Genomic DNA, 20,477 nt, shown 5'->3' with positions numbered 1-20,477 from the left:
CACCAATGTCATAAGGAGTCATAAATGGGTGGTCATTAAGAATGTTATAAATTTTATTAGTTGCCAACATTAAAAAAATCAAGGTATTTAAAGTAGTCAAATTCATAGAAACAGAAAGCAGAATGGTGGTTGCCGGGGGTTGGAGGCAGGAAATGGGAAGTTGTTATTTAATGAGTATAGAATTTCAGTTTTGCAAGGTGAAAAAGTTCTGGAGATCTGTTGTACAACCATGTGAATATATTTATCACTACTGAACTGTATACTTAGAAATGGTGAAGATGGAAAATTTTATGTTATTTTTAAAATCACAAAAGAAATAAAGATACACAAAAATATGAATTTTTAGCTTTTCTTGAATTTTGGAAGATCTGGCAACGTGACCTGTCTTCCCAGATGGCACCAGTTAGCTGGAGTTCAGTAGTGGCTCTTTAGATGAGGCTTATGTGTACCATGGTTCCCATTGCAGATTGATTTATCCTTGGCGTTGAGGAAAGGATCATTTGCTAGTTCTTGTTTTCTGACAGCTGCTTCAGTCAGATTATGTTAGCTGCCTGGACCCTGTAGGCCACCTATGACTTAGGAATATGTGTGTAAAAATGTCACACATCCCTGACCCAGCTCCCACCGTATGTTAGATATGCCATTCAAGGGACTGTGGATTCCTTCCTACCCGCTCTGGCATGACAGGAAGTGCTCAGTTTGAGTGCAGACTGGCCTGGGATGTATACAAGGCTCTTTAGGATCCCAGTCTGTGGAGTATGTGTAAATTTGAGTTATGTCAGAACACAGAATGAGAATTTGGTTATTGTGTTTAGTAAAGCCATGTACATCTGAGGTGATTCCTTGCCAGTTTAAGCAGATTCATAACCAGCATTAGGGTGATATTTTCCCTGTAGGGTTTTTGGAGGTCAGCAGTGGTCTCCAAAAACAAGGCATTTAAATAGGTTTATTTAACTAAACAAGATTATTTTCTTTTTCAAATAATAGATGATCAGTGCTAGACACAATGTTGTATTTTTTCTCTAGAAATTTAAAAAAATCGATACAATGTTGTTATTTTTAATAATATTTTAACCTGAAAAAACAAAATAATTTTCAATAAAAATTAGAGTGTTCTAAATGTGTTGACATGGGAAATTTAACATGGGGGCTAGCAATGAACTCTGCTTTCACCTTTGAATTTAGAAATTGTAAAAAGATAAGATTTTCTGTTTTATCAATTTGTGATAATTATTCATTGAATAATAAAATGTTAAGAGCTGAAATAAGCCTAATGAATAATTTAGGCTAAATGCTTTGTTTCCAGGTGAGGAAATGGAGGCCCAGAGAAATTAATCAATTGTTTCACCAACTCAGTTAGCTATAAAAGCCAGTTCGTCTGACTTCTAATCTACTCATTCTGTGACTTGATGCTGAGTAAAATAATTCTCACAAACTCTAATTCTTTTTTGACCTTGAACAAGAAATTGCTCATGTTAAAATCTAGATTCAGAGACTGCAGTCTCTGCATGGAAGCAACTTTCACAATTTTTTATAGTTTTTCTCTTAACATTTGAGAATCAGGTCTTGAGTAATAGATGCTCATTTTCTCTTCAGTAATTAAGGAAGTTATTACAGAAATATAAAAAAATAGATGAAATGAGTGTGACCTTTTGTGATTTCTGTGGAATTTTTCTGTTGTATGAGAATAAGGTACAAAGCTATTAGAAATTGAAGTTTAAATTTCTTGATATCTTGGATTTTAACTTAAAGTGCTTAAGCCAGTTCATATATTTTTTTTTCTTTATTTTAACCACTTTTAAATAATAATAATGAAAAATAAATGGACTTTTTTGTGTTGGTTTTTAGTTTGTTACTGGCTAAGGCAGTACAGCATATAGTGAGAGCACGGGCTCCAGTCAAGACAACTGTGCTCAAGTCTCACTTCTGGTCTAGTGGCCATGGCCTTAGACAAGTTTAATTTCTGTAAGCTAGCATTCTCATTTGTGAATGAGAGTTACAACAGTATTATGAGATGTAAATGGGAGAAAGCATGGAAAGGCCTTACTTAGCTGAGTGCTTAACATATAACGAATCCTTAATAAAATTTTTCACTAAGCAGTTCTTGAGCACCGGATGTATGTCATCTACTGGCTAGTCACTAAAAATGGAGACATGTATTGGGGGGGATGTGCTGTCTACCTTTGCAAAATGTTTAGTTCAGTACACAGGCAGCAGGGAAAAAGAAATTACAAAGGGCTTATAACACCTTTGTGCAGAAGGAACATTCAAAAGTGGCTGATTTTGCTCATTTTAAAGAAGAGGCGGTAGTGGTTTGTTTATTTTAATTAATAACCTGCCATCATCTACACTTGAAAACCAGATGGCACCCACAGAGGGCAGCACAAGTGAGGAAGTCAGTGACACAACATAAATCTTAAAAAAAAAAAAAAAAAAAAAAAGAAGTCTGACATGTTACTGCATGACAGACAAGGTACAGGACACAGGAACAGTGTTTTGGCTCTGAGTACCAGTGTTATACACGTGGGAAACAAGGCAGACCCTAAGGCAAGGGAGGCAGTATTTCCTCCCCAGCACTGCAGGGGGTTGTGCAGTGCCTCCGACCCCAGTCCTAGCTGTGTGTAGGAAAGGTTGACTTGGTGTTTTAAAAAAAGGATGTTCCCACTTCTTCAGTTCTGTACCATTTGTTTATTCATTGCTTCTATTCCATATTCTTCAAAAAAGGAACTTAGGTCACAGTGTAATCCCATTTCAGCCAGGGGCACTTGAAATATGGCCCACCAGTACTTTGCTAGTTTGAAGTTTGTGGGACTCATTTTTGGCGAATGGATAGCCCAGGACAAGCAGCCTCTCAGGAGGTGATCAGTTCATATGCATCCTTCTAGGTTAGGGATGGTTAAGGATAACATTAGAAGCCCCAAATCATTCAGATTTATTTCACATGATACTGAAATGCCAGTATGAATACAATTTCTAAATATTCAACATTCAAAAGATAAAAAACAGTGAAATTAAATTATTATATTTCAAATACAAAAACTCAGACATTAAAAATTTATGGACATATAAACAGAGCTTCATATAAATCTGTAGCTTCTTTGACTGAATATTTATCCCTCCTTTGCCTACTTTAGAGCTGGCACCTTGATTCTGTCAGGCTTCAGTATCTTCCTGCCTGCCTTGGTGGCTCGCCTGGGACCATTTCTAGACTACCCACTCTGGGCACCATCTCTTTGGCCTTGGATAACTAAGGCAATTGTGGATTTCTTTCCAGCCAGCCCACTGAACTGAGAGAATGGTGATCCTGCACTCAATTTAACTTCTTCCCTTCTCTAGTAGAAAGATCAGCTTGCTTCCAAAATAGGATTCTTTCACCTCTGGGGTGGGGGAGGGGTCAGCTGAGGTGGGATGACCAAGCTGTAAAGACGTAATTGAGTTTGGTTGCTCATTGCACCAAGAGCCTATCAGTAAGACAGAAGTAGTGCTGGAAAGAAGGATTTTATCATGGCTGGGAAAAAAGGAGAACAGTTATCAGCCTGCCACCTCAGCTGACTAAAGTTTAGTGTTTTTAAAGGGAGGGAAGGAGTGCAGGTGCATGCAAAGAGGTAGTGAGGGGTGGAGTCATGGGATTAGCAGGTGGGTAGAATCAGATGCTAGGGTTCCATGATGGGCAGGGTTTCTGGTGTCATGGAGTCTGTGGTCGATGGTCTGGTGAGCTTCAAACTCTTGATGTTATCAAGAGGATAGTGTTATTATTTTCTGGGGAAAAACTCAACAATAATCTCAACCAAGCATCACTGGAACATTAAAATACCTGACTTGGGGGCTGGCCCGGTGGCGCGCTCGGTAGAGTGTGGCACTTGGGAGCGCTGTGGCGCTCCTGCTGAGGGTTCGGATCCCATATAGAGACCGGTCCACTCACTGGTTGAGCGCGGTGCGGGCGCGACACTGAGGGTTGCGATCCCGTTGCCGGTCGCGGTACGGGCGCGACACCGAGGGTTGCGATCCCGTTACCGGTCACGAAAAAAAAGACAAAAAGGAAAAAAAAATACCTGACTTGGACCCCTGAGTAATGTACATGTATAATGCAGTCTTCTTTAAGCAAGAGCATAGGTTAATGATCAGCTTGGCCTGTCTTTGGAATGCCTTTGTTTTCAAAGGTTGACTAGGAAAGTAGGAGGAACAGGAGGAGACTCAGCTCTTATTCTTTTATTTTTGTGGCTGGTTGGTATGGGGATCTGAACCCTTGACCTTGGTGTTATCAGCACCATGCTCTAACTAATGGAGCTAACAGGCCAGCCCTCAGCTCTGATTCTTAATCTACAAGTATACAGAAGATGTGTAAATGAGCACCAGAAAGAAAGAAAGCTTTTAAAAGAAATCTTTAATGGGAGAGAGAATGGGAGTTGGACTGGAGAGAAGTGAGAAATACAGACAAAACTGCTGTTTGATTAATGTCTTGTTACACTTCTCACTGTGTAACGGAGATGCAAAAAAGGATTACTCAAAGCAACATGAATGCAATGAGAAGCCCAAAGGGACTGCACCTCACCATCTCCTCTGTTAGAAGGAGAAAACTGGGTACAGCCCCAATTCAAAGTTAGCTTCTGTTTTTTATTGTCAAGACTAGGAAGTTTCACAAGAAAAATCAGTTGATTCAATCATTTCAAAAGGACACAAAGACCTGGGGAGTGTGACAAAAGTTATCTATGGCTAAGTATAGCTTAAACAATGGAAATTAGTAACATCAGTAAAATTAACATGACATTCCAAAGTACAACTTATGAAAAGCTAAGTTGGTCAGATTATGATCATTATCTAAAATATAACTTCTCCTCAAATGATATAAGCAAAGTTACATTCTTATGATTAAATCTAAGCATAATTATCGCTAAAGTTTCCACCAACAGACAGCTTGCCCCTAGCAAACATTTTTTCACATCTTTCCCTTCAGCGATTCTTAAAATCTCTTTACAGGATTGGTATGACAACCACCTGTTAGCTCTAAAATCATTAAAGTATACAATCCCATACCTAAGCAGTGATTAGAATTGATTAGATGGGCTGTTGCCACACTATCTGTAGACTGTTGTCTCCTAATCAAGGACTTTTGTCCTTTACATGAATTTACCTAAAAATCAAATGAGAATCAACATTATTTAGAATTGATTAAATGGGCCATTGCCATGCTATCTGTAGACTTGTCTCCTAACCGAGAACTTTTGTCCCATACATGCATTTACCTAAAAACCCTATTCTAAAAATGAAATGAGAATCAAGATTTCTAACCCTCTTCAATGTCTGGAATAACCATAAGGTAAAAGTACCAGTACAGTACTTTAAAATACTAGGTATATATACTGGGACTCTGTAATGCCACAACTGTTTTTGTAGTCACTGCTGTCTTCTTCCACAGTCACTTTTACATTTAAAGCGTTAGAAACTTTATCTTGCTTTATATATCAACACATTCAAGATTTTTCTTTTCCATTGAGAATAAGCAAATAGTGCTTAAACTGATCTAGAAATCTGAGAAGAAGATTAGGAAATTCTGAATATTGGCACCAGTTGTAAGCTCACTTCCCCACAACAATAGTATCTTTTGTGGTTTCCTAGACTAGGAGATAACTTTGCATAGTGCTGTTTTATTGTGGGTTTTGTTTGTTTGTTTCTTTTGTTTGCACTTCCACCTCTATCTGCCTGGGATGACTCAACTTTCTTTTCTCCTTTCAACTGCTATTAAACCATTTTTATGCAATTAGCCAGGTCTGCACTGGCCTTTTCCCTGTTGCAAGTGCAGCATTTATATGCAAAGACTGATTCGTTCTTTTCTTATGACCCTTGGACCATTAAGTAATTGTCCAATTAGTTAATTGGCATCAATGCAGTCATTAAAATAAATGTGAATTGTGTGGGAACACACTATTATAAGGGGTCATTCAGAATGTGTTTTCATTAATTTTGTTTAGGATATCATTTTTAAAAATTCAGGCTGGCCAGTTAGCTCAGTTGGTTAGAGGGTGGTGTTAATAATACCAAGGTCAAGGGTTCAGATCCCCTAACCGGCCAGCCAAAAAAAAAAAAAAAAGAATTCATATAGCACTCTCAGGATCTCAGAGAATAAATTCTTGGTTTTCTGGTTGAGAAATATTGCTACAGACCAACATGATCTATATTGTTGATTTTTTTTTTGGGGGGGGGCGTGGGTTTCTATTAAGTTAATTAATAATGTTATACAACCAAACAAAAACTTTTAGAGTAGATTTCCTTTTTTTTTTCTGGTAAATGAAACTCTAACATACCTCCTAGATATGCTTCATTGTGGTTGTATTTATTTCCCTTTACTACCTTCCTCCAAAAGTTTATCCACAGATTCATTCATATATTGATGGGATGCCATCTATAGGCCAATCACTGGTCTGAGTGCTGAGCCAGGGACAGCTTACTAGATAAAGTACTTTATAGAAGCACTTGAAATTATTTTTAAATGTTAGGTTTCTTCTGAGTAACAATGTGTGTGTGTGTGTGTGTGTGTGTGTGTGTGTGTGTGTGTGTGTGAGAGAAAGGAAGGTGCAGCATGCTAACAAATAAAATGTAATTTGTGTTACCCACTTTACCCAACAAAATTAACCTCTAAAGTCAAAGTTGTAAAGCTGTTTTGGAATAAGATTTCTCATAAAACAGAATTCTATTAATGTTGTAAACTATGAAAGTTAGTGAAATGGCCTTTAATGGTCCTTTAGAATTTTTTTTTAAAATTGTTTTTGCTCTTTTTCTCAGTCTATGTCCATCAAAACATCTATTTCATCGAAATCTAGTCAGCCATTCAAATGGTGTTAGTTCCATGGCCAAATAGTCAGATGGGCTTTATGTTTTGTTATTTACATAACATTACATTTTGGCGGGGTTAAAAACTCAGGTTTTGCAATCCAAGTAAGAGGATTTTTATTTTTCTTTACACAGAAGACTAGACCATCTATAATACAGGTAAATGATTTTTTAAAAATTTACTTATTATTTTTCCAGCAGTATTGTCTGTGGAATACTACAAGACTGCCAATAATACATTTTATTTTAGGATGCTGTAACACTTTGTTCCTACCCTTTCATCTTTGATGCCCAAGCCAAGACCAAAATGTTACAGACTGATGCTGAACTACAGATGCAGGTATCATATTTTAAAATATTATTTCCTTTTCTTTCTATGTTTCTCTCATCATTCAGTTGTAATTTTTTCTAATAGGAGAAAGTGTATTTGGGTGAAATTCCTTATAACTTTTAGAACTGCTGTAAATTTTTTAAGTAATTTTATGTTGAATAGGGGTATAACACACATGTGAATGCACATTTATATAGATCAGCGGTTGGCAAACATTTTCTGTAAAGGGCCATATAGTAAATATTCTAGGCTTTGTGGGCCGTATGCTTTCTGTTACACAACTATTCAATTCTTAGCACAAAAAAGCAACAATAGACAAAATGTAAATGAATGAGCATTGTGGTATTCCAATAAAACTTTATTTATGTTGAAATTTGAATTTATATAATTTTCACATGGTGAAATGTTATTCATCCTTTGATTTTTTTTTCAACCATTTAAAAATGTAAAAACCATTGTTAGCTCGAGCTGTTCACAAACAGGCAGTAGGCTGGATTTCGTCTGTGGGGGCCATAATTTGCTGACCCCGACATAGAGAAAGAGAATTAAATGGAGGTTGGTAATTCTTCACTGAATAAAAACTTAAGTTATAGAGATTTGTTTACTAGTTTATTTAAATACACATTTTTATTATGACAAGTCTACAAAGACCTTTGTGAATTATTAATCCAAATCTACCAATTCCTACTTTTGGTGGGATATATAACTTCATTCCACTCTCTCTCTCTCTCTCCCCCCCATTTATCTATACATATCCAAGTGTACTTCAAAAAGCTCATGAAAAGATTTGTATTATCTTTTAATTCTGATTTTTTCAGTCTTTATGAAGTATCCTCATATGTCTGTTTTCATAGTGATAATATCCATGATGTATCTTTCTTAAGGTTTCCCAGAGAAATGAACATCTGTCAAGGAATAAAAATCCTTAGTTATTAGGTAATTAGGTTTCTTCTTCTGCCGTTTTGAAAGTCATGGATTTTACCCACTCTCTATCATGTTTCAAGTATGGTATTATTTTAGTCTTAATCAGCTAAGCTCAGTCACTTTTCTGGACCTGGTTATAGGTCATATGATTCATAAACTGTTTCAGTTAATCTCTTTGAGTCCAGATTAGAAAGACTTGTGTGCTGTATAAACAGAAGTAATTTAGAAAATCTATGAAAGCTAAGAGGGAAGAAAAGGATCAAATGGAGATGCAGCCCAGCACCCCACCCCCAGGTGCCAGGGCACAGCTGACTGCTCTCCCCACTCACAGGTGTTCTCTGAGTAATTGTGTTCTTGGGTGTGCTGATCCAGGTGGCGGTCAACGGAGCCAACCTGCAGAATGTCTTCATGCTTCTCACCCTGGAGCCTCTGCTGGCCAGAAGCCCCTTCCTGGTCCTTCACGTTCGCAGGAACAACCTCGTTGGAGATGCCCTAAGAGAGCTGAGCATTCATTCTGATATTGATTTGAAAAAGCCTCTCAAAGTGAGCTTCTTCAGTATATTCCTCTAAATACCTTCATCGGTTTTCTTTGAACAGTATTGATGAAGCAGCAAAGATCTTACTAAAATTGTGGAGTGCAGCCATTCATTATTTGTTTCATCATTTTACAAGAATTTAATCACCTTCTTCTGTCAAATCACCAAACAGAACATAACATTAACATCAGATAAAAATGCCAGTGGATTGTTTGGGGGATTATAGGGCTTTCTTTGTCTGCTTCTGCTGTCTTTGGTGTACCTGCTCCAGCCCTACCCAAAACAAGCAAACAGCAACAAAAACTAAAGCTTGAACTGGGAAGAACTATTAAGCTATCATATAGGAAGATTTTGGATGTCAAAATTTAAAAGAAATAAAGTAAAACAGGAAGATGGGAAGGTAGTGAAATCACTTGGGAGGCTGTTGTATCATAATGCATAATTGTCAGTACCCATAGACCATGAGTGTTTGTATTACTACTTACTGTATCACCAGGGCTTGATACAATGCTTGGTACACAGTAAGTGTTTTAGAAATATTTAGTGAATTATTTGAAATTGTCTAAAGTAGTTCATCTTTTCCTTCATTTGACTTCTATATCTCTATTTCAATCACGTTATAAGGTCCAGTTTTAGAAATGTTAATAGAAAGGAACTGAGCTAATTATCTCCATAATATTGTTACCCTTTCCAAAATTTCTACTAAGTAGCATCAGATCTGTTAATCTGCCAGGTTGTTCTCCCTAGAACTTCTATGCTATATTTTTGATATTGCATTTATTTTTGCCTCTTGTTTTCGATCAGTAATTCAGATGATGCAGTTCTTGCTTTGTAGCATGTCTGAGTTAAGTTTTCTGCTGGCATCTGTGTAATCAAAGTCTTATTATCTGATCCCACCTTTACTCTTGCCCTGCTCAGGGCAGCCTTGAACACAGTCACAAGTATAAGCTTTATTAAATGCTGTTTTTAGCTCTGTGCCTGATCCATTATCAGTAAAATGGGGATAATAATAGTAATCCCTATGTATAAGGCTGTTCTGAGGTTTAGGTTTATGGTGTTTAAGTGCTGGCATGTAATAACCTTGATGTCATTTGTTGGTTTGCTGTAGTTGTTACTCTTAATAACCATTATGGGTCCAACATGCCTGTTTACAGCCCTTAGGAAGCCCATGTCTGTGTCTGCTTAGAATGTCCTCTTCCCTTACACATGCATCAGTAACTTCAAGAACCCTACTGAGAAGGATTTCTTCCAGAAAGTGTTTCCTTACTCAAGTTAATCATTGCTTTTATCTGTGTCCCATAATGTTTACCTCTCATTATAAATTTGGCTCTGAAAATAAAATGTATTCTCTAATTGCTTCTTTTATGTTTGTCTTACTGCCCTGCAGTAGATGGTAGACTTTCTGTGAATGTCATAAATTTCTGACTTCCTTTTGTATCCCTTGAAGCACCTACTAAAAATTGTGTGTATCTATGAGCACCTTGATAAAAATGTATACTACCAGCAATAATCAGCAGATACACCTTGCAGCTTCGACTGCATCGGTTATATTCTGTTATGTCTTCCTGTCTTTGTCCTGACTTTAGAAAAGAATCTGCGGATAAAAGATGAAACTTGCCATAGGTTTCCCTGAAGTTTAAATTCTATTTCATTATTTTAAGGTAATCTTTGACGGTGAAGAAGCAGTGGATGCTGGTGGTGTTACAAAGGAGTTCTTTCTTTTGCTGTTAAAAGAACTTTTGAATCCCATCTATGGAATGTTTACCTACTATCAGGATTCAAGCCTCTTGTGGTTTTCAGATACGGTGAGTTAATGATGTCACAAACAGATGGATTGAATTAAACTTTCTTTTTGTTGTCAGACCAATCTCCCGACTTCTAACTTTGCAAAGGGGAGCATAACAAAGATTATAAATTAAAATGTCTCAGTCATGAATCTGGTCTTCATTTTTCACCTGTTGCTAAGATTTCATAGTGCATTTTGTCAGCCATCAGCCCTATTTCCATTTCTAGAAGGTAGGATCCAGGTATTGTTATCCATGATGGGTAAGAGAGGAGCACTGTGTTATACAGACATAGGTTTTATGACATGTGGGAAGTCAGTAGTCAAATATGTCTTATTTTAATAACAGTGATAATATGTATGAATACAAACACATGCACATACACATACTATATTTTTGAAAATTTAGTAGGAGAGCTATGCTTTAAAAGACGTTCTGATTTCAACCAGGCTGTAATTTAGTTTTTTTCCTACCAGAATTTTCTCCCTAGATTTGCACTATCTCTAAAGATTCGCACTAGCCACATGTGGCTATTTATATTTAAATTTATTTGATTAAAGTTAGATGATATTTAAGATTTATTTACTTGGTTGTACTAGGCATCCAAGTGGTCAGTAGACAATTTAGCTAGTGGCTGCATATGGGACAGCATAGAATAGAATGTTTCCATCATGGTAGAAAGTTCTATTGGACAGCATGGCTCTGTATAACTAAGCTGTTCTCTGTATCACCAGATGAGCAGCTGTAAATGCTTAACATTGTCTACAGTGCATCCTTTGGGGATAATTGAGCTTTTGTCAGGGATGTTTCTCTGCTTCAGAAGATAACTAAATATTAATGAGATCTTTATTCTTTTATAATGAAGGTATTTTAAGGTAAATGGTAGAATGTTTTGACACTTGCAAAAACTGCATTTCTTTTTAACACATTTGTATATGTCCTAAAAAGTGTTTTGTAGAGCACAATTGGTTTCACTTGATTGGCATAACCTGTGGACTAGCTATCTACAACTCCACTGTGGTTGATCTCCACTTCCCGTTGGCTCTCTACAAGAAGTTACTGAACGTAAAGCCGGGCTTGGAAGACTTAAAGGAGCTGTCACCTACTGAAGGAAGGTACAAAGCTAAAAAGATAGGCAGATTGGTTTGGGAACAGTTCTGGCTACCTCTGGAATAGGGATTAAAAGTTGACAATACCATACATACAAATTTGGGCTTATTAAACCCAATGATTACACTCTGTTGTGTATGCTTTGTCTTAAGACATAGCTACACAGCTACTTGCTTGAAACATTGCCTATGTCACTAAGGGCAGAGAAAAAAAAAAAGGAAAAGAGAGGTCATAGCCATCCAGGAATACAAAATAATCTTTGCTTTCCTATCCTGAACAGAAAGTAGGACATTGAGACTTGTGTTGGTCCGGAGATAACAGGGGGAGAGAGTATCGATTGAAAAGGGAGACTTTTTAAAAACTGTATTGATATTAATACCATACGATTCACCCATTTAAAGCATACAAATCAGTGACCTGTATGTAGTGTATTCACAGAGTTGTGTAACCATTACCACAATGAATTTTAGAATATTTTCTTCACCCCAAAAAACAACCTGGTGCTCCTTTGATTTTATCCCCATCTCTTCATCCAGCAGCCCTAGGCAACCACTAATCTACTTTCTGCCTCTATAGACTTGCCTATTCTGGATATTCCATATAAATGGAATCATACAATATGTGATCCTTTGTGTCTGGCTTCTTTCACTCAGCATGTTTTCAAGGTTCATCTATCTTATAGCATGTATCAATATTTTACTTTTTTAATTGCCAAATAATATTCCATTGTATGAATATACCATTTTTTAAAATCCATTCATCAGTTGATGGACATTTGGGTTGTTTCCACTTTTTGGCTGTTATGAATGTGCTGCTATGGACGTTTGTGCACAAACTAGACATAGTTTTCATTTCTCTTGGGTATATACCTAGGAGTGGAATTGCTGGGTCATATGGTAACTCTATATTTAGCCTTTTGAGGAACTGCCAGACTGTTTTCCAAAGTAGTGGAGCCATGTTTTTATGTTATTCTCTTTATGGCTCTTAAATCCCCTTTTATTCTTGAATTTCTCTGATCAAGTATATAAAAAGACAGCTTCAACAGGAGGAAACATCCCCCTTTTATGGAAAAAGGATACCTATTTTAAGGTGGAGCTAGAGGAAGTGTCTCTAAGGTACCCTCTGGAAATGAGACTATCACACCTCTGGTATAGGACACCAGTACTATGGTGTCGATACTGTACTGATGGGATGGTTTGGGGCACAGAGAGTGGAGGAGAAAATTTAGAAGGAAAATTTTTAAATGGCAGAGGAGACCCAGGCCATGTTAATTTTTTGGCAACTGAAAGAGAAGGCTAGAGAGTGACAGAAGTATGTGCTATTTTTTTGCCAGCTGGGCTGAGAATGATATATTTAAGGTAATGATTTTGGCTGGTTTACTAGTAGCAGATTTAAATTGCACACTAGGAATTTTTTTCTGGGCAACTCTTGATGGAATTGCAAGTATGGAGCTCACTGAAGAAGAAATTGTTAATGATCGTTAGGTCTCTCAAGAGAGTGTATTCTCTTGTATGATATGATCACTGATATGATTGCTGTTGATGTAAACATATTCTTCTTTTAAAAGTACATTTTTTCAGTGTTTTTTAGTGTGACAAATAATGAAGTGTTTTTACCATACAGAGACCTTTGCATTAGTAAGTGAGCCATTAGGATTCCTAAGTGGATGAGGTGATTTGTGCCTTTTTTTTTTTAATTATGGAAGGATTATTTTATTAATGCATATTGCTAAACCCAGTCTGAAGGGCCCCTATAGTACCATCTCCTTGTATATATACTTGCAAGCAATACTAGAGTTAAGAGAACACAAGTATGTCAGATATCAATCCGTCTGAATTTCTTCATAAATCCAGTAAGATTTGTCAGTTAGAAAAGGGAACAATTAGTGAATATCTTACAGGTTCACTGACATAATTCCCTTCAAGGTGTAGGTACGTGGTTTTCTGTCAGTCTGGATTTAAGTTCATTCTATAATCATCTTTTATAGTTTTTCCTTGCAAATGATCTGGACATGTAACTGAAACACAGTTGAAATGTCTGATTTGCCTTTGTTCCTTTTCTGTCCTTCTATGATTAGGAGTCTTCAACAGCTTTTAGATTACCCTGGGGAAGATGTTGAGGAGACTTTCTGCCTCAACTTCACGGTAAGAATTTTCACAGTATACTTATGGTTGTGGCTGTCTCTTTCATGCTTACAAATCATGATTAACATTAGTTCTTCTCCAGATCAAAGAACAAAGTCAGGGACCTCTCTTAAAAATCAAATCATTTTAGTCATAGTGTCTTGAGTATTATAGGGGTTCGTAAATGTGTTGAATAAATGAACGAATGATTAATCTTTGCACTTAGAAAAATTACTGAAGCATTAATCCTCATTACTCCTGACATGTACTAGGTATTTTTTTTTCCAGAGTTCATATCATTTTCTCCTTGATCGCATTTATTGGCAACTTCGTGTCTTAAAACTTCTTAAGCTGCTGATGTTTTCTGATTCAGGTTCTCATCTTCTCCCAAGAATTTTCTGTAGTAATAAATAGTCATTAAGCTACATTTGTTCCTAAGCCTCTGTCAGTCATGTGGGTTCTAGAAAGATTAAGTGGTAAACAAATTTGAAACATTTATTTTTTTCACCTTAAATATAGATCTGCCGAGAAAGTTATGGGGTGATTGAACAGAAGAAGCTGATACCTGGGGGAGACAAAGTGACTGTATGCAAGGATAACAGGTTAGTCCTGACCTTGGGCTGTTCCAGACTTTGCTACTTTATTTCTCTGCAGTTTGACTTTTAATACCAAGATTGAAATTCCATTTTAATCCCTTCTGTAGAGAAGGTAAGGGTGATAGAGCAAGAATTTGCAGATTCTAAGGAGTTTTTAATAGTAGAGCAAGTACCAGACCTGGATTCAGAAGATAACTGTTTTAGTTCTAGATCTACATCTTATTGGCTTTGACCCTGAGCAAGTCATGTAAACTGTTTGATCTCTGTTTTCTCATCTGTAAAATGGGGATTATAATAACTGTCCTATCTACCTCATGGGATGGTTGAGAGAATAAAATGAGATAACTTATAGGAAAATATTTTGGAATGAATGAACTCCTATAATCCAGCACAGAGTTTCTAGTATCTAGCAGAGTACCTGGCACAAAAAGTGCTCAGAAGATATGTGTTGAATAAATGAATATTATGAAGGTGCTTACTATTACTGTTATTTTACTGCTGAGGAATTTTTAATGTAGGTTTTGAATTAAGTTATTCTCTCTGCTTAATGAAAATTAATTCAATACATCTGATTTTCCAGGACAACTTATAATCTCTGAGTTATCTTTTTAGAGAAGTGATATTCAATTTTGTTTACCTTTGTATTAAATTATGGTACTCTGTCTATAAATTAATTCACTTTACAAACACTGAGTGCCTACTGTGGGCCAGGCATGTTGCTGGGTATAGGAGATGAATAACTTCTGTTCTCAAGAAACTCAAGGTTAGTTGAGAAGGGCCAATATACAAGAATGATTGCAATAGATTATGGTATGTGTGACAGGAGTTATAGGCCAAGTGCCACAGAATTACAGTGAGAGGCTACAACACTTTCAATGGACATTGAAGAATGCAGGTGGGGGGAAAGCATTTTAGGCACAGGCATGTGAGTCAGGACTCGCAAGTTTCATATGTGATAGAGAATGTTGAGTACTTGTGGGTGAGAACTAGTGTATAGATGGAAGGTGGGTGCAGTAGCATGAGAGGAGGTTAACAAGGCATTGAATAGATTGGGATGGGGTTGATCTCTGTGTTAGAAAGATAACTTTGGCAGCCATGTGGAAATAGACCCATTAGGAGGCTGTTGAGATCAAGGATGGTAAGGGCCAGAATGAAGGTAGTGGGAGTACCTGGTTGGTTATGTGTTGGTTATATAACCAACAGGAGCTAGCGTCTGATTATATATGAATGGTATGAGAGAGGCATGTATTGATAACAATGCTGAGGTCTCTAATTTGGACAACTGACTAATAGGAAATAGAGTCTATAAATTAGGTTTGAGGGAAGAAAGCTCTGTTTTGGATATGATGATTTTGACAAGTCTGTGATACTTGGGTGATTATGTTTAGAGCAGAAAATTTATGTGATCTCAAGAAAGAAGTCGTATAAATATTTTATTTTTTACTTATGCCACCCTCAATCACCAGTGAATTTGAGGTTATTTACAACAAGAACACAAAGAAAGAAGTGGTAAAATAAAACAAAAAACAAGGGCAAGGAAAATGCACATTCTTAGAGGAACTATATAAGTTAGGATAAAATGCAGACTCTAGAGATAAGGACTTGAACATTATTAGCACATAGGCTAGAGTTAAAGCTTCTTGGCTTCAAGAAAGAGCAGATAGGGAGTGAGGAAATGAGAGAGTGGCAGTCTCCAAGTGGGAGGACTGTGAGTAAGGGAAACCTTTATAGAGGAAAGCCAGGTTTCATTTAAGCTTCAGAAAATTACAGAGGTAGAGATATTAGGTGCTGTTTGTAAACATGCTGAAAAATTAAATAAAACTAACTCATCTGTGCTTTATTTTTGTCTTTTTACTCTAGTTGCAAAGATGCAATCAGAGATCCTATGAAATTCATTCTATCCAAATGATCTTCCATAACTCTTCCCTTTTGAAAATGGGAACAACAGAAAAATTGATAGACATTTTTTTCCATCCTTTGACATTTTTAAAAACAGCTAGAAGCTAGTATGAGCTAATGCAGCATTCAGTAACCGTTTTTGTCATGTAAACTTTCCAGACTATTCAGGAAGCCTCAGCTTTGGGGAAAGTGTGAGCTACAATACCATAGTTAAGTGAATGACACAGAAGCCACCAAACACCCAACAAAAGTAGCTTCAGATAATTATCTTGGCTCTAGAAATCCAATATGTAGGCTAATCTTGTCTCAAGTAGATGGTGCAATCAAAACCCTTTCTTGATAAGAATCTCTTGGTATTAAAAGCAGTTCTTTATCTGTATAACATTGATACTTTTGTTTACAGCAGATAATTTATTTTCAGGACTTTTTTGTTAATAAGAACAGGCTTATTATTCCATACAGTCTGATAATGTTTTTAGAACTGGGAAATTTATGGCAGATCCTACAGTGGATTTGTCGACCCAGATTATTTCTCTTCTCTCCTAGTTTTGGTGATCACTTCAGAACATGTATGTGTGTATGTACACATGTAGATACGTATGCAGTCTTTAGTCCTTCAAAGGACACGTAAGCTTTTGCATCAGGTTTCAGACAAGATACTGCATGCGTCATTTGTTAGTTGCTAACAATGGGTTACGTGAGCAGCCTGAGGAAGGGAACATTCAGAATGTCTTCATCCTCTGGTGAGTCATCGTAATGCTTTGTGTGTTTGGTACACTGCATCAGGAAATGAGCTATCTAGTGCAGGCGTAGGCAATTTGTGATGCAGTCTGCAGTCCAGGCTTTTGTTGGGACTTATAACTCCTTTTCACATCCTTATCAAATTATTTCTCTTAGTATACATTTGGTCTGTCTTTTTTTGCTGTTTGTCTTTCTGAGTCTGAGTTTTTCTCTTTCTGCTTCTCTGCTTCTCTCTTCCTTTCACTCTCCCTGTCTTTCTCCTTATTCAACAGACATTTCTTTCAACGAACAATTGAACTGACTCAACAGTTGCGAGACAAACTGCAGGAATACTGAAATATAACACTGTTTAGGGTGTTAAGCTGTCCTCATATGCAACCGTGGATGGAATCTGAAGACTAAATTGAGTGGTTGAATCTGAAGGCAATCAGAGAAATCAACTTGGACAGTTGCATTTGGGAGGACAGATGTGGAATAGAGCTAGGTTTGGAAGCCTACTAAGATTTGGACACTAGAAAGTAGGGAAAAGAATATAAAAATGAAAGGTGCTCTGTAAAGTGATGGATATATCTGGGTTGTTATTTTAGGCAGAGAAGGGTAAGTGAGTGGGGGATGAATGTTGGATGGAATATTGCTGTGGAAGCTTCATTTGGATGACCCACAGCTTAGATGGGGAATTAGATTATAGAAGACTGAAAATCAGAGTTTAGGCATCATTCAGCAGGTAGTAAGAAGCCATTGTTGGTTTGTAAACAAAGGAGTCATGTGATAGAATTGGGTCTATGGCACACTTTTCTTCTTCATCTTTTTTTTTTTGTCTTTTTTTCCGTGTCCGGCAACGGATTGCAACCCTCAGTGTCGCCCCCGCACGGGACCGGGACCGGCAACGGGACCGCAACCCTCGGCGTTGCCCCCGCGCCTCGCTCAGCCAGTGAGCAGGAACCGGTCTGTATGTGGGATCCGAACCCTCGGGCGGGAGCGCCACCGCACTTCCCAAGCGGCGCACTATAGCAGTGCGCCACCAGGCCGGCCCTTTTTCTTCATCTTTTTTTTCTTTCTCCACTATTTATATCTACTGCTGGCACATAGGTACTCGTGGACATCGCTTAACCCCACAAGTGGTTCTCAGAAACTGATCACTGGACCAGTGAGGAGAGCATGTGTTTGTTTAGAAGGCATACAGTTTCCTTTTCTCCTACTTTTGCTTTATTTGCCTTTCTATGACTTCAGTGCTGCTCTTACAAAACATTTACCATAGTATGTTCTAAAGACACAAAGGTTCTTTGAAAGAAAGATAACATATAAATCCAAGAAAGTAATGAGAAGTGAACCCACATTATTATTTTACTTATTATAAAACTCCATTTTTTCTGTTACTGTGGATTTCTAAACAATAGCTTTAAAAGTTTTTCAACTCTTTTGTACAACGAAGAGTGCTGTCATGTTACATACTGCCAGGCAGAGGGAGGATTCCTATTTTGATTGTTAATATGCTATGTTCGAGATTAAAGTATGAAACACCTTCTGTTAGGTGGAAATTTAGGTTTTGGCTTTTCAGGGTCTCTAGCACTCACTGAGCACACAGTGAACTCATCCACGCTGCTTTAGGCACTGCTATGCTTGTCTCTGTGACACTGGGTGGCAGGCGGGAGACACTGTTGCTGTCACAGTTACCTGTTTGTCTTCGTTCGGGTTATTATATAACCAAGTACAATATACTGGGTAACTTATAAACCACAGTAATGTATTTCTCACAGTTCTAGAGCCTGGAAGTCCAAGGCCAGGGTGCCAGCATGGCTGGGTTCTGGTGAGGGCCCTCTCCCAGGTTGCAGACTGCCGACTTCTTGTTGTATCTGTGAATGGTGGAGAGCAGTGAGGGGAAGAAAACTCTCTCATGACTCTTATAAAGGCACTAATCCTATTCATGGGGCTCCACCTTCATGACTTCATCTAATCCTAATTACCTACCCCAAACCCCACCTTTTAATACCATCACATTGGAGTATAGGGTTTCAACCCAGGAATTTGTGGGGGACACAAAAATTCAGTACATAACACTGTTGGACAGCTTCCAAGAAGCTAGTATGGTTACTACAACACTGCTTAGTATAGCTGTATGGTTAGGGACAACTGGAAAAAGACATGGGTGATTTTTTTTTTCCTGTTTATGCTGCACAAAATAGAAATCTCATCAACAAAGCATGTTGAGATCCTTGTAAGAAAGGTTAATCATTACAGTTGTTATTTCCTTTGTCTATTCCATGCCATAAGCTCATCACTGGGGGTCCTATATTATATGACTAAGAAAATGAAATGAAAGAACTACAGGGATAATGCCTGCTGGCTTTATAACTTATGCAGTTGTGTACGTAGATACTGCTGGAATTGAACCTGTTTTTGTTAACAGTAAGATATTTGTAGTCATTACTGTCCTGGAGGAAAATGCCAGAACAATACCAATTCTATATCCATAATTTATTCCATCCCATTTTGTCTTAAAATTGCTTTCTATGCTTAGACAAGAGCTGCATAGCCAAATGAGTAATAGGCATCCAGGTAAAAGAACATCTGGGGCTGAGTGCTGGTGACCATAACACAGCCAAATCTTGCCACAGCTGGTAGTCACATCTGGATGATACGTTTTTATATAACTATCATGTTTAAGTATTTCTCACATTCTATAACATGGTTATAACATTAATGAAAAGCCCACATATCACAGATTCTCCAAAATTTACCTCAATTTGATGCAATCAAATTAAATGCAATTGCTGTCTTCCTGTTTTCCCCATATGAAAAAAAGAGAAAGAAAGAGAGAGGTTAGTAAAAGGACCACAGAATGAGAAATGCCAGACTTTGAGGTAAGTGCTCCAAGGGGCACCTAGATTCCTTAAAGAGAATAAAACTCATGCATGACAAAAGACTTCTGGCTCCTTAAGATCTTCTGAAGTTAGGACTGCTGACAATGTCGGCTGGTCTCTTAGGATAGTCTTTGAGAATTATGGTCTTTAAGAACTGCATTGTATTCACACTGGATGTTATAGGAATGGCAGACAAAATGCTAGTAGCACTTCTTGAGTGCTTACCATGTGTCAAGCACTGCCTTAAGTACTTTACAGATGAGGAAACTGAGGTATAGAGTGGCATAAGTCACTTGTTCAAGGTTGCACAGCTTAAAGAATTCAAAACCAGAGCCAGGATTTGAAGCCAAGTGGTTTGAGTATGAGCCTGTCCTCCATGAGTATCAGCATTCTGCCCCTCAGAGGCTAAGACTGGGCTCCGGGATTCCTGGTCCCCTGCCCTGCAAGAAGAAGAATTACTTTGAAGAGTTTGTTGTTTTTCCTTTTAGGAAGACTATGTAATTTTTTAAAAATGAAAATTGGCATAGTTGAAAACGTACTACATATGTATGAAATTGAATGTTTGAATTTTTAAACTTAGGTGAAGACAGTGCTTATATTTACAGTGTTGTTACAAAGCCCTCATGTTGGACACCCTTCATAATGGCTGTATGTTCTTCTGTGTGTATGTGTGTTTTCTTTTCCTTCACTTTGGATATTTGGCTTATCTGTATGTTCTTTTTTATTCCCCTTTCTTTTTTATTT

General features: G+C 37.4%; 1 protein-coding gene across 4 annotated transcripts in view; it reads left to right on the top strand.

The window, feature by feature from the left end:
- HERC3 (HECT and RLD domain containing E3 ubiquitin protein ligase 3) overlaps positions 1 to 20,477 on the top strand; it is a 110,081-nt gene that overhangs the window by 67,066 nt on the left and 22,538 nt on the right. For 2 of the 4 annotated variants that reach the window (XM_008581078.1, XM_008581081.1), the window contains exons 17-23: positions 6,964 to 6,987; positions 7,079 to 7,168; positions 8,456 to 8,626; positions 10,281 to 10,424; positions 11,352 to 11,518; positions 13,591 to 13,657; positions 14,156 to 14,238. In XM_008581078.1, the coding sequence (XP_008579300.1) occupies positions 6,964 to 6,987; positions 7,079 to 7,168; positions 8,456 to 8,626; positions 10,281 to 10,424; positions 11,352 to 11,518; positions 13,591 to 13,657; positions 14,156 to 14,238 (746 nt within the window). The remainder of the gene's footprint in view (positions 1 to 6,963; positions 6,988 to 7,078; positions 7,169 to 8,455; positions 8,627 to 10,280; positions 10,425 to 11,351; positions 11,519 to 13,590; positions 13,658 to 14,155; positions 14,239 to 20,477) is intronic. The other 2 variants (XM_008581079.1, XM_008581080.1) reach the window with 2 other exon arrangements.

Source organism: Galeopterus variegatus, unplaced genomic scaffold (genome assembly GCF_000696425.1).
Source record: "Galeopterus variegatus unplaced genomic scaffold, G_variegatus-3.0.2 Scaffold2258, whole genome shotgun sequence".
Lineage (NCBI taxonomy): Eukaryota > Metazoa > Chordata > Mammalia > Dermoptera > Cynocephalidae > Galeopterus > Galeopterus variegatus.
This window is presented reverse-complemented; position numbering and strand designations above follow the sequence as displayed.